Here is a 15,574-nt window from a genome sequence, read left to right as displayed (position 1 = left end):
AGGTCGAGTCCTTTCCAACCCGAGGAGTCTGATGCAGGAGCATCCCAAGCCAAACTAGGGAAGCCCAAGAGATCAGTCAAACCTCCTAATTACCTTAAAGATTATTTCCCAAAATAAATTAGGAGACCTTTCCTACTGCTGATTGACTTCCTTTTATATTTTCCTTCTGTTTTGGTTTTCCTGATTGTACTAGAATTATAATTCCTTATATTCCTAGGATGTAGTTGTTATTTAAACCTTTCTCTTGTAGACCAATCGGACATATTGAAATTGAGAATTTATTCAGAAAACGCAGCTAAGTTTAGCCGCAAATTGTGAGTGTTCGTTATATATTTCTAGTGTTGGTGTAGTTTCGTTGGAGGTTCGTGTTTGAGATACCATCTCCCCATCAGAGTCACTTCGTGGACGCGAGGAATGATGTTGCAGATGTTGCTGATGAGGTAAACACTTGTGAAGAGTCATTTTCCAGAGGAGGACGATGGCGACAATCACCATTGAGTGAGAGGAATAATGTCAATGTTAGGTTTGCTAAATTTACTGGAGAGATAATCGCCATTCTTGGTTGATTGTTGTAATTGTAAGCTATGTTTATGGCTTGATCATAACTGATGATGTATGAGATAGTATATTATCTGTATTGGGTTATCATTAAATAACATAAGAAATCAAATTGCAATTTCAACTATTTTAATTGATTTTGATTGAGGTTATATATAGTCTTGTTTATTAACTCATACATTTAATTATAGAAGTAAGTAAGTGTCATGACCGTTTAGTCTAGCGACATTTCGTCTCTATTTTATTCAAATTCGAGAAGGAAACCAAAATATTAACAATAAGAAAATAAGGGACGAAAAGTATGTTTTACCCAAAAACATATATTATACAAAGAGTTTTGACAGTACCACACAATATGGCTATATTATTAATACTTAATTATATATAGACTAATCTTTTATTTTTTTAATTTGATTCGTTTAGAGTAGATTAGCTAGGTAAACAAATCATGACTTTAATTGTTTTTGTTATAAGAAAGAGAAAAAAAATATGATATCATGACAAACTAAGCGTACGTGGGTACACCAAGAATAATAGCCGACCCAATCACAATTGGTCGCATTTTGTAGGAACAAATGAAATCGTCTCCTTGACAAGATCATGATAAACCAGAAAATTCTGCTGCTGATAATTCCCAAACACAGACATAGCGCTGGCAGACCCCATGGCCAAACAAAGTACTCCAACGTCGGTATCAGCAATAATATAATTTTCAGCAGGCAATTCCAAATCCGCATTCTTGAAATGAAACACCAACTTTGGCACCTCTACTTTTCCAGAGCCGTCGTCCTCCGGCAATTTGAAGCACACCTCAAGCCCCACGGTATCAGTCGCGTCTGCCTCTGCAAGCTTGATCTGGGAAGTGAACTCCGTCTTGAGTAAATCAAAAGCACCTTCTTCTATGTACGTAAGAGTTGTCCCCGAGTCTATGATTAGCCCACCATTGCCATCATCTCCGAGGGCAAATGTGTCTTTTTCTATAGGCAACCGAGTGTCACCCACGGAGATGCCTTCAAGGCCAAGATAGTAAAAAGTTGATTGGTCTGGGTTTGGGTTTTTGATCAAAGGGGTTGTTTTGATATCTGCGTGCTTTGATGTAGTGTTGGCCAAGTTTGCTACAGACCCCATCAAAAGTGTGCTACTACTTTTTGTGTCGTCCACGGAGGTCAAGCAATAAGAGAACTTGGGCTCCTTGAGCTGCGAAACCAACGACAATGTTCCACGCCCTAACCCCACAAGACCAGCACCTTGATTGAACCCACCACCTTGATTGTCTTTCCCACATCCAAACCCTATTTTCGGGATGGAAACGTCTCCGAATGTGAACGTTTCGGTTGCGAGAATCCCATCTGTGGAGGAAAAATCACCATAAGCGTAGTAGTACTCACAGGAGTTGTTGGTGCATGTTTGTGAGGGTAGTGCTTCACAAAACTCGCTTTCACATGATAGCTTTGAGAATGTTGAGGACTTTTTGGGGTCGAAAATCGGGGTTGGCTGATCGTAACAGTCCTTACAAGGCTTGCATTGAGTCCAGATGAGATCGCTCCCGGTGTCCAAGATAGCGTTGTAGGTTTCAGCTGGAGTGCCAATTGATAACTTCATTAAGAACTCTCCTTGCCCGGCGTGGACAGGGGAGGTGGCACCCAAATTATGATCTGATGATGAGGTGGATAAAACGTTGAGCCTTTGCAACCTTTTCCGGCCACGCTTGATTCTGCGTTGAAGACGCTCGAGTCTGGTAAAGTTTTTATCAGAATCAATATGTTTGAGAGTCACCTTGAACCCATTTTGCATGGTTTGGTGGTGGTGGTCATGGAGATCGAGAGCACGTCTTGAAGTGGAGCATGCCGGGTTAACAAAGAATGCAACCAGAAGAGCTCCTAGGGTTAATATTAATAGCACACTTGACAATGGAAAGACTGAACCCGAACCCATAATCTTAGCGAAAAGATATAAATGAGCTAGCTAGCTAGTGAGAATGTGAGAAGGATTTAAGAGAAGAAGATGGAGGGATTAGTATTGAGGAAGACAACCTATAATGGAGAGCTTAATTTGCGTTTTGTCTGTTGGAGTAAATTAATCAATAAACTGAAAGACATACCAACTTGGTGAGCGTGAGAGGAGGTTGAGATATCAGCATTGCGTCGCGGCTAATAATGCCTGGTCTTGCGTCTCTCTTGAGGAAAATGAAACTCGATTGATGAATGTATGCAAGGCAGCAACAATTTTATGAGCGAGAGATTGGGATTTATGTATGGAGAGGAAGTCTCTAGCTCACACGCTTTAATCTCTTTTGTCACAAGGGCTACGGGGTTTTGACATTGTTATATATATATAACACCCTTGTTGGCCACCTATTCGATGACTAGCTAATATCAGTTAAATTATGGGCTTTGATTATGGCGTTTATGTTTTTTTTTCAGTATAAGCGATAGTCTAAATTACAGGGGAGGGGGATTTCTAACACACACACACAATTATGATGTTGTGGGGATTCAAACCTGAGACCTCTTGTCTGCAAGTCAAGACCCTTTTTCACTGAGTTAGACCCCTTGGCCATTATGAAGGTTTTGTTAAGAAATAATTAAATCACACATTTTCTGAAAAGATGGGACCCATGTATATATAAGTAGATGATAACTGAAGACTAGCTATTATAGCTAATTGAGTAGACTACATGAAATTATGGCAAGGGCATATATACTCAAAGATCTAACATGTCATTGCTTTCAATTTCTTCAAAATAATCATAATAAAGATAAAAAGTGATACACAAGTGAACCACAAATGATGTATTGGAGGGTAGGTAGGCTAACTCGTTTACTATTGACTGATAAGGCACTTGGAGTTGGTTTGATTTCCACGCATAGGGGAAGAACAAGGTTGGTTGATGGTCTAATTTTTGTTAGGTGCTAGGGTTTGATTACTATGTTTATTTTTTTATTTTTTTTTATTTTTCCATTTGTTGACAAAATTAGGGTACCACGACACTTTCACAATTCAGAAAAAAAAAATCCCCAAAAAGAAAAGAAAAAAACAAGGAGCCTTCCACACAGCCTATAGCTAGGAAGCGAATTTGTGCGCGAAGTTATCATACAAAGCTTGAGTGAATGATACCTCTAAACAAAATGGCCCATTCATGTTAAAACATCTGCTGCTGAGTTTGTTTCTTGAAGAAGTAATGTCAAAAGTTCCACATGTTCATTTTGGGCGGTGAAGAAATGAATGTCCATAGAGGAAGATCAATATATAGGGGCCAGAGGCAAACCAAAAGATAATATCTTGCTGAGATTCTTAGTTGGGTTGAGGCTATTTTTGATGATGATTTGTTAAGAGTTCCAAGAACTCGTACTGTCTTAATCATTTAGTTTTTGTGTGTTTACTGGTTAATTGCCCCCCATTTCACTAAAAAAAGAAGAAGAAGATATTATCTTGCTTTCCACTCCGCCACCAGAATGAATGTCCTACCACCATAGAATTACTTCCAATGAATGTTCTAGAGTATTATACTTGTATATGCTAAGAATGTGAGGACAATTAATTGTTAGAATTGGGATATTCAAACTCTTCAAACATTAGGAAGAGAAATGGCACTAAGTCTACAGCTAATTGATACATGTTTCTTTATTTTAAACCATAATTGTCCAGTAGGAATGCATATTTAAAATATAAATGAAATGAAAACATGGCTCATGAATTAATAACTAATTAAAGGCTTGTTTGGTGGGGAGGAAAAGACTAGACTAGAAAAATGTCTTACATTTCATGTGCATTGAATGCATAATATAAATATGTTGTCTAACTTGGAGGAAGAATGGGGACTATCTATAAGAGGTTGATGACTAAAACTTATGCCCCCTATAATCACATTGAAATTGGTGGAATTATAAGGGATAAGTTTTAGTCATCAACCTCTTATGAATAGTTCTCTTTCATTCTCCAAGTTAGACAACAATATTCATATTATGCCTTGATTGAACATAAAATATAGGTATTTTGTTAGTCTAGTCTAATCTAGTCCTCCCTGACAAACGAGGTCTAAAAGCCCTTGTGACATATTCGTTTTTTGTTTGAAATCTTTTAATAAATAAATATGGAAAAATATAGGAGAAAAATGGTGGAGAATTGAAGGAAAATGATATGAGAAAAAGATGGGTACTAAAGAAAGGAGTAGTGAGGAGCCATTGCAGGCCCAAACAAACAGATGAAGGAATCAAGAGAGCCCCCTTTTCGATCACTAACTATTTGTTATTTTAGCTATGAGGGATAGGGCTTCAAAAAGGAAGGACCTTAACCCTTTTGGCAACCCGATTGGATCTGGATATAGAACATAGGTCCTAACATTTGGGTGAGCTTAATTGCATCAAGGGCTGGGATATCTTCTCTGGTTTGCCTTCTTCTCTCTTTTCTCCTCTCTCCTCTCTCCTCTCTCTTCTCCTCTGCAAATCATGCATGTGATGACTTCATCAATGGGTAGACCTAGCTCGTGGGGCACACCTCGTGTGAAACTATCAAAACCCTAACAACACACGTTTAGCCTATTGACCAAAAACGAAAATACAACACACGGTTAGCCATATAGTGGCAATGACTGCAGATAATGTAGGGTTGGGTTGGGGATTCTTGAAATGGATATTGTCTGCTGTTTGTTTTGTCATCTGACATGCCTATATGTATTCTTTTTTCCTTTTGGTCTCTGGACCTCTATGTACTTGTTAGTTTGGGCTGTTCCTTTTGCTCTTATAATAAATATGAATTTTCAACAACCAAAAAAATAAAACTAAATCCTTTGGTGGGTAGTCATTTATTCTGATACGTTATTATTAGTAAATAGACCTCATTTAAACAGGTTCTTAGAATGCGAACATGACTAATAATTCACTCCTTGCTTTCATAATTGGTTCATAATTGCAATATATAGGTATGCAAGCTTAGCCTACCATGCTTTAGTCGGTGGCCTAATAACAAAAATTTCATGATGAAAGAAAATAACATATGCATATATGTAAGTATATATACATTATGTACGTACGTATATACTATTTTTTTGAAAGAAAAAAAATACATATTACACACTGGTAGACATGCATTAAGTCAATATATTTCTATGAAATCGGAACACAGGTGAAGAGGGGTAAATTTAAATGCTATTCAAGTAGACACAGTGATCTTCACACACTTTAATTCTTGCCCAAATATACTTATGACTAGTCAACTGCTAGTCATGAGAAACCATAACGAAGAACACACACACAGAGCTTAACAATCTGTACCTGCAAGCCTAGAAGATTACTAGTGAGAACCTAGGCACTCAGAAGGATTCGTCAATCTAGGCATCTATTTTGCTAGCAACAACTATGGTGAAAGTGTGAGAAAACATCATAATCAAATAAACAGCACACAATAGATAGTGATGACTAGTCAATTGCAAGAACACAAACCCAGAAATGCATGAATATCATGCGATGACTAATCAACTATCAAGAACACATCATAATCAAATAAACAACACACAACAGATAGTGATAACTAGTCAACCACAAGAACACAAGCATTAGGGAAGCATTTTCTTGATGTGTTTATTTCGTCATTTTATGGTATTTGTAAGTCCACATTCATGCATTTAGCATTCATACATTTACACGCATTTAAGAGAATATTAACCATTAGATTAATCTAATGAATTTAAATAAGTCCACATCATCATAATTGTATTAAACCAAAAATAACCATTTGCACCTTATCATAACTATCCAATAACTTTGAAATAAATAATAGTACCGCAGCACCCTACCCCCAAGGACAGCCATGGCTGCCTCTCTCGCTATTTCTCTATCTCTCTCTCCCTCTCTCCCTCCTTTGATTTGGGATTACTGACTCTCAACAACGCCTAGGAAGAGATTTTATGAAATCCGGATCTTTTAACAGAGTACTACAATTAAATATGCAAATTCATAACTGAAAATCAATTGGCCACAAATACTGCATATGAAAATCTTATATGTGTCTGCCAACTATAGAACCTAAACCCTAATTTTAAAACCTTATTCTAATAGTCTAAACTCCAAACTCTCTTATAAAATTGTGGTTGCAGTGCATAGTTATTTGTATCCATAAATCATCGAAACCCCCAACATTTTTACAATTTTGACGTGTGCATAAAGGGGAGGATATGATTTTATATTTATAACAATTAAAATATCAGCCAGCCACAAATAATTCAGCCTAAGAAAAGACTAGCGACAAGCGCAACACCACAAGTTAGATCAACTCATTTCAATAAATCTCATGAATAATTTCAAATTTTTTAAAATATATTTTGATTAAAGAACGAAAATCCAGACTTTTTGTATTATTTATCTTTTAAAGGAGAAACACTTACATGAAATGGGCTATTTTGTTATCACCGGCCAATCACAATATGACACGTGTGATAACTTTTTTACGTAATATTCTGGAATTAATAAGAAATAACTAAACAGTGTTATTCAAGTTTCATACCAGTTTTACTGCTTTGAAAGGATCATATGGACCATGTTAAAAAGGAGGCTGCATGGAAGCCGACAGGCTGCTCTTATTTTATTATTTTTTGTTCCCTTGGATGTGAGTGTAATAAAAGTGAAGTAGGAGGGTATCAATATATCTGAAACTGTATATAAACAACATATTGGCTCTAATACTACACATAACCTAACTTGTACGACTTCTAGCATTGGAAACATTACTCAAAATGCCCAAGTCCTTTTTCTTCAAACCATTTTTCTTTTTATATCGGATTTTCTTTCGGAAACTCAAAGGTTTCCCTAGGAGTGTGAGCAGCAGCCATCATGCAAGCTCAAGCCAGTCTAAAAATGATAAGTTCTTCGGTTCTCTTTACTCCCGCAGATCAGACCTCTCAAACCAAACCATGATCATCTTCAATTTCGAAGGAGCTTTGCTGAAATCCTCTTCTTTGTTTGATTACTTCATGCTCGTGGCGTTTGAAGCCGGAGGCTTGTTAAGGTCACTTGTTCTCTTTCTTCTGTACCCTCTTATATGTTTGGTGAGTGAAGAAACTGGGTTGAAGATAATGGTCATGGTCTGCTTCTTTGGGCTCAAGAAAGATAGCTTCAGAGTTGGGACGGCTGTGTTGCCTAAGTTCTTCTTTGAAGACGTTGGGTTGGAAGCCTTTGAGGTTTTACAGAGAGCTGGGAAGAAAGTTGGTGTTAGTAATCTTCCACGAGTAATGATTGAGAGCTTCTTGAAAGACTATTTAGAGATAGATGTGGTAGTTGGGAAGGAGCTAAAGGTCTTTTGTGGATACTTTTTGGGTCTCATGGAAGAAAAGGAGAACAATGTTTTGCCTGTTTTGGAAGAACATGATGGGGAGGACATTGGTTTTGACATAATTGGCATCACTGCCTCCAACAAATTTCATGACCACCAATTATTCTATTATTGCAAGGTACCTACTTTCCATATTTTTTTTATGCTCTTTTTCAAAACAATAAGGTCAAATGACATTTATATGGAAATCTTTTTTCTCACTAGCACTACTTTATTAATCGAAGGTATATCATCACTACGTACCTTCTTCATACTTGAAACGTGTTCACATATGCATAATCATGGTTAACTTTTTATTTTGTATTTATGGAACCATGATTATGCATATAGACACGTATCGAGTATTGAGAAGGGCGATAAGGATACACATTGGGTTAATGTCGTGAGGTATCGTTAATTTTTTTTTTCTCTATATTTTAACTATAAAGTGATATGAAAAATTGTATGATAGTATGTTATTGAAAACTCAGATGTATAGAAATAAAATATTGGTACACCAGTTGGAAACTTCAAATGGAATGCATTAAAATTGTTATAGGTATATCTTTTTGTGGCCTTAAATGTTTTTTGCAACTTGCAAATACAGGATGTTTACTTGGTGGGGAACTCAGATAAGAGGAGCTCGAAGAAGCTGCCAAGAGACAGATACCCAAAGAAACTCGTGTTCCACGATGGTAGGTTAGCTCTCAAACCGATCCCACTGGATACAATCGCCATATTGATGTGGGTTCCACTTGGAATTGCCCTAGCAATCTTCAGAATCATAGTCGGCATATCACTGCCTTACGGCGTGTCGTTCCCTATACTACATTTCAGTGGTCTGCGGCTGACTGTGAATGATAATACAAAACGCGAGAGCCAAAGCATTAATTCTTATTGTTCACTTCCAAACGACAAGCCCAAAGGTGTCCTTTACGTTTGTAACCACAGAACACTCCTAGACCCTCTATACATTTGCTTCGCATTGAAGAAAAATCTCCACGCAGTAACGTACAGCCTAAGCAAAATGTCTGAGATTCTCTCACCAATCAAGACTGTTAGATTGACAAGGAACCGACATCAAGATGCCGAGATGATGGAAAGGCTGATGAATCAAGGGGACGTGGTTGTTTGCCCCGAAGGAACGACATGTCGTGAACCCTACCTCCTTAGGTTTAGCCCTTTGTTTTCAGAAATCAGTGATGAAATAGTACCTGTTGCAGTTGACGCACATGTCACCATGTTCCATGGTACGACTGCTGGTGGGCTCAAGTGCTTGGATCCACTTTTCTTCATGATGAACCCCTCAGCAATCTACACTGTTCAGTTACTGGATACGGTATCTGGGCTGTCTTGCTGTCGTGATGGGAGTAGATCAAGCATTGATGTGGCTAATTATGTGCAAGGTGAAGTTGGTAGGGCATTGGGGTTTGAATGCACCAAGTTCACAAGGAGAGATAAATACTTGATTTTGGCCGGGAATGAAGGTATTGCTTGTAAAAGTAATCAGCCTTTAAAATTCGAGTAATGGGAAAGAGATCCTATTATTTCAAAACTATATTAATGAAATTATATTATATGTGATAGGTGAAATTCACTTGTTACATTAATTATTATGACTAATTATAAGTAATACATCGCATGTCAGTCACATAATATGATTCATTAATCTAGTCTACTGATATGATCCTTTAATATTATATTAATCCTAGCTATATCATTTTCGCACAGCGTTGTTATACGATAAGTCTGAATAAATGTCGTTGGTGAAGGTTTGAATCAAAGTGATGTATCTCTCTTTGGTATATTTCCTGTGAATTGTAAGCTCCAATCCTTTTCTCCCTAATTTGTAATTATAAAGGTGTGCCTTTGCAGTACTCTTCTTGTGCTATATATATGAAAAGTAAATAATTGAAAGATAGTTGTCGTGTCGATCGAAGAAGCACCACACTTGGAACTTGGTAGGTGATAATAACACCAGTCGAGCGGCCTACGTGTTGGCACCTTGTCCGCCCCTTAATCTCTCTTTATCCCTCTTTATGTTGCTAGCCTCTGGATATGTGCCCATCATCAATTAGGTCTAATCTGATCAAAATATATATATGGCTTTTTATCACAAAACGTCCCTGACGTTTGTGAAACTATCAGATTGCATCCTTAAAGTTTTTTTGTATCAGTAATGGTCCTTAACGTCAATATAGGTGCTCTCAAATAATCCCTCTGTCAAAAAAACTGTTAAGTTCAGGGATAGAATCGTAAAATCAATCCAAAATTATAAAAAGTCCTCTCTCCTCTCTTTTTTTATTTCCTTTCCTTCTCTCTTTCTGTCTTCTTCTTTCTCTCTTTCTTTTCTTCTTCTTTCTTCTTTCTCTCCACGAATTCACTCTTCTCTTTCTCTGTCTTTCTTTTTTTTCTTCTTCCTCCTTCTTCTTTCTCTCCCCAAATCTTCATGTCTTCCTCTTTCTCCTGGTAGGGTCTGTTTGGCGGTGTCCACTGGCCTTTCTTATTCCTATTCCGATTACCATCGTCGTTGCTCATTTTCCTGCAAATGGGTTTGTGTCTGGATTTTTTTGTTCTCTTTTTCTTCAGCTTTTTTCCAAAATAAAAATAAAAATTGAACAAAGGTAGAAGAAGAGGCCAATAGAAGCCGACGTCGTGACTTTTTGCCCCAAACCAACCCTTGCACATTGTACCCAAATCATTCTCAGAGAATGAAGAAAAAAAAAAGATAAAGGAGAGAGAATGGGGAAATGCCCAGTTTTCTAGCTGAGAGAAGAAGAAAAAAAATGCCCATGACAAGAGGAAGAAGAAAAAAAGAAAGAGTGAGAGAGAAGAGTGAACTCGGGGAAAGAAAGGAGAACGAAGAAGAAAATAAGGAGAGAAGGGAAGGAAATAAAAAAGAAAGAGGAGAGATAAGACTGAACTCGGGGAGAGGAAGAAAGAAGAAAAAAAGAAAGAGAGAGAGAAGGAAAGGAAACATAAAAAATAAAAAAATAAAAAAAAGAGGGGAGAGAGAAATTTATATATATATTTTATAATTTTAGATTGATTTGACGATTATATCCCTGGATTTAACAGTTTTTTTTTACAGAAGGACTATTTAAGAGCACCTATATTAACGTTAGGGACCATTAGTGATACAAAAAAACTTTAAGGATGCAATCTGATAATTTCGAAAACGTCAGGGATGTTTTGTGATAAAAAGCCTATATATATTTATATGGTGTACCATGTGTGTGTATACATGCATCTATGATCAGCCTAAACGAGAGGCAAACAAGGCATTCACCTTGGCCCATGCTTTTCTAGTTCTCTGTAGACCTAGTTTTAAACAAAACACACAAAACCGATAAAATTCTCTCTCAGGCTGCAAAAACCCCTAAGATTTTTGCGTGGATCCCTAAACCGATAAAACCCATATATGCTCAAAAACAAAAGAAACACAAAGCCTATCAGCAATCAATCTCTCTCTATCTCCTAAAGAAAATTACTAACTTTTCATTTCATTTTAAAAAGTAGGTTTTTATTTTTATTTTTGTGGATCTCTAAGATACAGAGGAAAGCTGAAGTTCAGAGACTTGAAAGATATTGAAGCTGAAAGGGAAATCACAAGAAAGTTATTTTACCAAACAAGCAATAGTATTTTATTAGATCAATTGAAAAAGTACACAGAGAGCCATCTTAATTAGTAATACGATGAATATGGGTAAAGCTTCCCCAATGACAGAGTCAGCGCTCTAGAGCTGAAACAATCCGGAAAGAATAAATCGCAAAGAACTTTTCTAAAAACCTCTATCTACTGTCTAAATTGTCCTAGATCAAGTCAGTTACATCAAGGCACTACTACAAAAAACGAAATAGACGATGGGGATTCACCGTCGTTGTAATACTTTGAAAACCGTCGTTAAATCGACCGTCATCTTTTGGAGTATCAAACTACGACGGCTTTTCACCGTCGTTGTTTATGTGTAAAGACGACGGTTTTTACTAAAACCGTCGTTGTTCTTACTAAAGACGACCCTTTTTTGTTAAAAACCGTCGTTATTTATGGGTAAAGACGACGGTTTTTGTTTAAAACCGTCGTAATTTATGGGTAAAGATGATGGTATTGTGTTGAAAACGGTCATTAATTATATGCACAGACGACAGTTTTTCCAATAAAACCATCATTTTATTATCTTTTAAATATGTCGTCTATGATTCTATACAATGATTGTAACTAGAAAACCAATTATAATGCTTTATTAACAAATATATGCACTCAAAAATTATTTATTTCATAAAACTTGAAGATTCAAAAGTAATTACATAGTCAACCAATCTTTATTCTATTACACACATACTTCCTATCAATAAATTAAAATAAAGGAGCTCACAAATTCTACTAATTTGATCTGAACATTATCAATTGACATAGCTCTGCCTTCTTGCACATTTTCCAAGTTGTTGTATTCCCCTCCCCTGTAACAATATCAGCAACATCAAGCCCTTCTACAAGACTTGCAAAATTAACATCAAACTCCACAAACACAAATCTTACTTCAGCAGTCATGTTGTTTTTGTCCATGCACAGTGCGTCTTGTCGTGAGCTGCTCTGAGAAAAGATAACCATAAACAAAGTATTCCTGAAAATAACAATAGGGATAAAAAGCAGAGCCAAAGTAAGAGAATGGGTTTAACTGAACTACTCCAATTATCTATAATCAATACCTAAATTCAAACCTATAACCCATACCAACAGCAGCAAATCTGAACTCAAAAACAAAGATTCCTTTAATTCTTTTAAAGAAACATACATATATATGGTAACAGCCATTCTCTATGGACATTTCAGCCACTTCTTCTTTCTCCAATCTACCAAACTAAAGTGTATTAGAATTGCTTTGAGTTTTTTAAATAACCCTTTTCTTGATGATCTGATAATTGCTTTTAGTTCGAGCTTTACCAGTGAGATGGTCCACCAAAGAGCCATTTGAGATGTTCTCAAGAACAATAAATACAGTGCTAGTTGTAGTTAGATGGTCCTGATAAGTGACAGTGCAGTGTCCAAGAAGGCTGACCAAATGCCTATTCCTCAGCTTTGACAAGGCTTCCATGCTCTGGTTCAAGTTTTGGGGCAACTGCTTCTACTTTAATTTCGCACATTTCACTTGTACCGGTAAACCATTTCTGAGCCAGCCTTTGTAGACCTGTAATGTAAATATTGCACATAAATAATGCTATCAAGTTGATGAACAATAATGTTGGCTCAATCAAATAATGCATTCAAAGCCAATAAACAGCACAAATTCAATGTTAATACCAGTCCCTGAGATCTTTCTCCCATCAAATTCGAGCATCGAAATTGTTTGTTGCATCATCAATTTCTTCCAATGTAAATACACGATATGGTGGGAGCCCAATTGTTGGTAACCTCATCATCTTGGGCACACGCCCTGAAAAATCCAAATCAATATAATCAGCTTCAATGCTTCACGAACTAAAAACCATAAAGCATGCATCTTTTTTTTCTATTTTTTTTTTCAGTCATTAAAATTAGAGACTTTCAAAGGAATTAAGGAAACAAAGAGGGCCTTACTTGCATCGATGTTCGGCTTTGGGGAGCTTCGAACGGAAATTTTCTCAACCATGGATCTGTTAAATTTATCTTCTCTGTTCCTCTGCCCTGCCCTGCTCTTTTGATAATGACCAAAATCAACAACCCAATGAGTGCAGACGCACACACAACACGAAGAGAATACATAGAGAGAGAGAGAGAGAGAGAGAGAGAGAGAGAGAGAGAGAGAGAGAGAGAGAGAGAGAGAGAGTTTGGCTACCCATGAGAATCCCGGAGAGTCTGAGATCCATGGGAACTGAAGGATTCAAAATATCCTCGCTGCAAACAAAAAATCATGAAAATTTGCATCGGATTTTTGGACAACAAATCAGAAGAAGCCTAAGCTAACTCCTAGAAAAGTAGCTTCGTACCTTTCTGGTCCACGAGGAAGAAGATCTAATCTAAAGCTTATGAAATGGAAGATGGGAATCCAGATGGGGGCTTAAAAATGGTCGCGATGAGGAAGGGTAGCTTCCATGGGCAGCGCGAGGGAGATGGCGAACGCGGCAAGATCGATGACCTGAACGGCTCGACGGAGATGGCGATCAAGGCAAGTTCAGTGGACGGCGCGAGGGAGATGTGCTTCATAGATGTGAGAAAGGGTTTTCTGAAAGGTCGTGATGTAGTACAGTGTTTGAGAGAGCGTGGGTTTTCTGAAAAGCTCCGCGCTCGCGAACTTAAAAGTTAAATTTTGTTTAGCGCCTCCTAAAAACACGACGGTTGAAATAAGGTATCGTCGTAACTTTATAAATTAACCCAAAGCATCAGCGTATTAGGCACCTTATCACGACGGTATTACAACACTCGTCGTCTTTTAAAATACCACGACAGTTTTTATATAAACGGTCGTTTATTGGGTGTCGTTGTTTAACATAAATGTAGTAGTGAGGACAAAACCCGGCCGCTAACCGGCATACCTCTCCTAACGAAACTAAACTAACCAACAAATTCAACAAATTTTTGGAAATTACAAGAGAAAACCAGACAACTCATAGAGTTTATGGACTTTAATAACAAACTACACCAAATCTAAGAAACCAAACAACGCCGACTAAAGGAGCAACAACACTTTGCTCTATAAATGATGCACATCCAAAGCCATCCAAATCTTTAAAAGAGACAACCAAATCTGCCAAGAGGAGAGAAAGCATCATGGTATGCCAAGGCACAGGAGAATATAAAAAATCCAACGGGAAATAAACCCTAAATCTAAAGATTTTCATTCTAACTCTCCTCCACACCCTCTGCCGTATGTTTTGATGTGAAAATCGACGGAATCATAACCAGCCACAACCAAATCTATAAAAAAGAAAAACAAAAAATCAAAAAACAAAAGGAGGAAAGCAGGGGCAAGGAGGAAAGCACAAGAAAGTTTGGTGAGGGGAAAAAAGGAAAAAAAAGAAAGGAATGTACACAACTAACAATGCGAAGCAACAGAGTCAATGTCATGTACACAAGAAATTTTTGTTTAGATTTGGGGCTTTTATGTCGAAATTTGTTTGTCTTTATGCCATTATTAGTGGAGAATATATCTTGTGGTGTACTTCTTTGTATCTGGAATAACTCTGTGTGCTTCCACATTTGTATCAACCTTTTTTGGGTAGTTTGATGATCTTAGTACCTAATACAATTATCACTTACTCTAAACAAAAGGTATTTTAACCGACGAAAAAGCTAAAAAAATTCCAGCATATACTTTCGTTCATGTCCCGAAGTCTTCCCAAGTTCCAACCTTTTAAAAAAAAAAAAAAAAAAAGGGACAAAACCAGTGGACAAATATGGACGTAAGAGAAACAGAGATCCATAAAGTCAGGGTTTGCTTTGGATTAATATTTGGTGGTCATCACCATGTGATTTTAGATAGCGATGACGAAATATTCTTATTAATTTGATCTGCAAGCTCTCTTTAATAAGGTTGTTTAATTATGAAGATTACTGAGATGGATGAATGGTCTAAATGTGCAGACTGATCTTATGCAGATCTGTAGGTCCTCAACAAATAATAATGGTAGAGCCTAGAGAGCCATAGATTTAGACTTGAAGGCTGTTTGCTTTGAATGCGTGGTTGCTTCAAGCATAGTCATACCATTTATATATCCCAACGACCAAGCACCT

General features: G+C 37.1%; 2 protein-coding genes across 2 annotated transcripts; one reads left to right on the top strand and one right to left on the bottom strand.

Annotated features, from left to right (window-relative positions):
• Positions 1-893: 893 nt before the first annotated feature.
• LOC110755707 (Eukaryotic aspartyl protease family protein) lies at positions 894-2,844 on the bottom strand. Its single transcript, XM_021956938.2, has one exon. It carries the CDS (start codon positions 2,491-2,493, stop codon positions 1,105-1,107), a length of 1,389 nt encoding a protein of 462 aa, XP_021812630.1. The 5' UTR covers positions 2,494-2,844; the 3' UTR covers positions 894-1,104.
• A 4,420-nt stretch (positions 2,845-7,264) lies between these two features.
• GPAT3 (glycerol-3-phosphate acyltransferase 3) lies at positions 7,265-9,649 on the top strand. The gene is made up of 2 exons (XM_021956922.2): positions 7,265-8,002; positions 8,471-9,649. Exons 1-2 carry the CDS (start codon positions 7,289-7,291, stop codon positions 9,389-9,391), a joined length of 1,635 nt encoding a protein of 544 aa, XP_021812614.1. The 5' UTR covers positions 7,265-7,288; the 3' UTR covers positions 9,392-9,649.
• Positions 9,650-15,574: the final 5,925 nt, after the last annotated feature.

The sequence above is a fragment of the Prunus avium genome, chromosome 3, assembly GCF_965620075.1.
Source record: "Prunus avium chromosome 3, drPruAviu1.hap1.1, whole genome shotgun sequence".
Taxonomy (NCBI): Eukaryota; Viridiplantae; Streptophyta; class Magnoliopsida; order Rosales; family Rosaceae; genus Prunus; species Prunus avium.
Note: the sequence above shows the minus strand (reverse complement) of the source record. Positions and strands in the feature narration are given on the sequence as shown.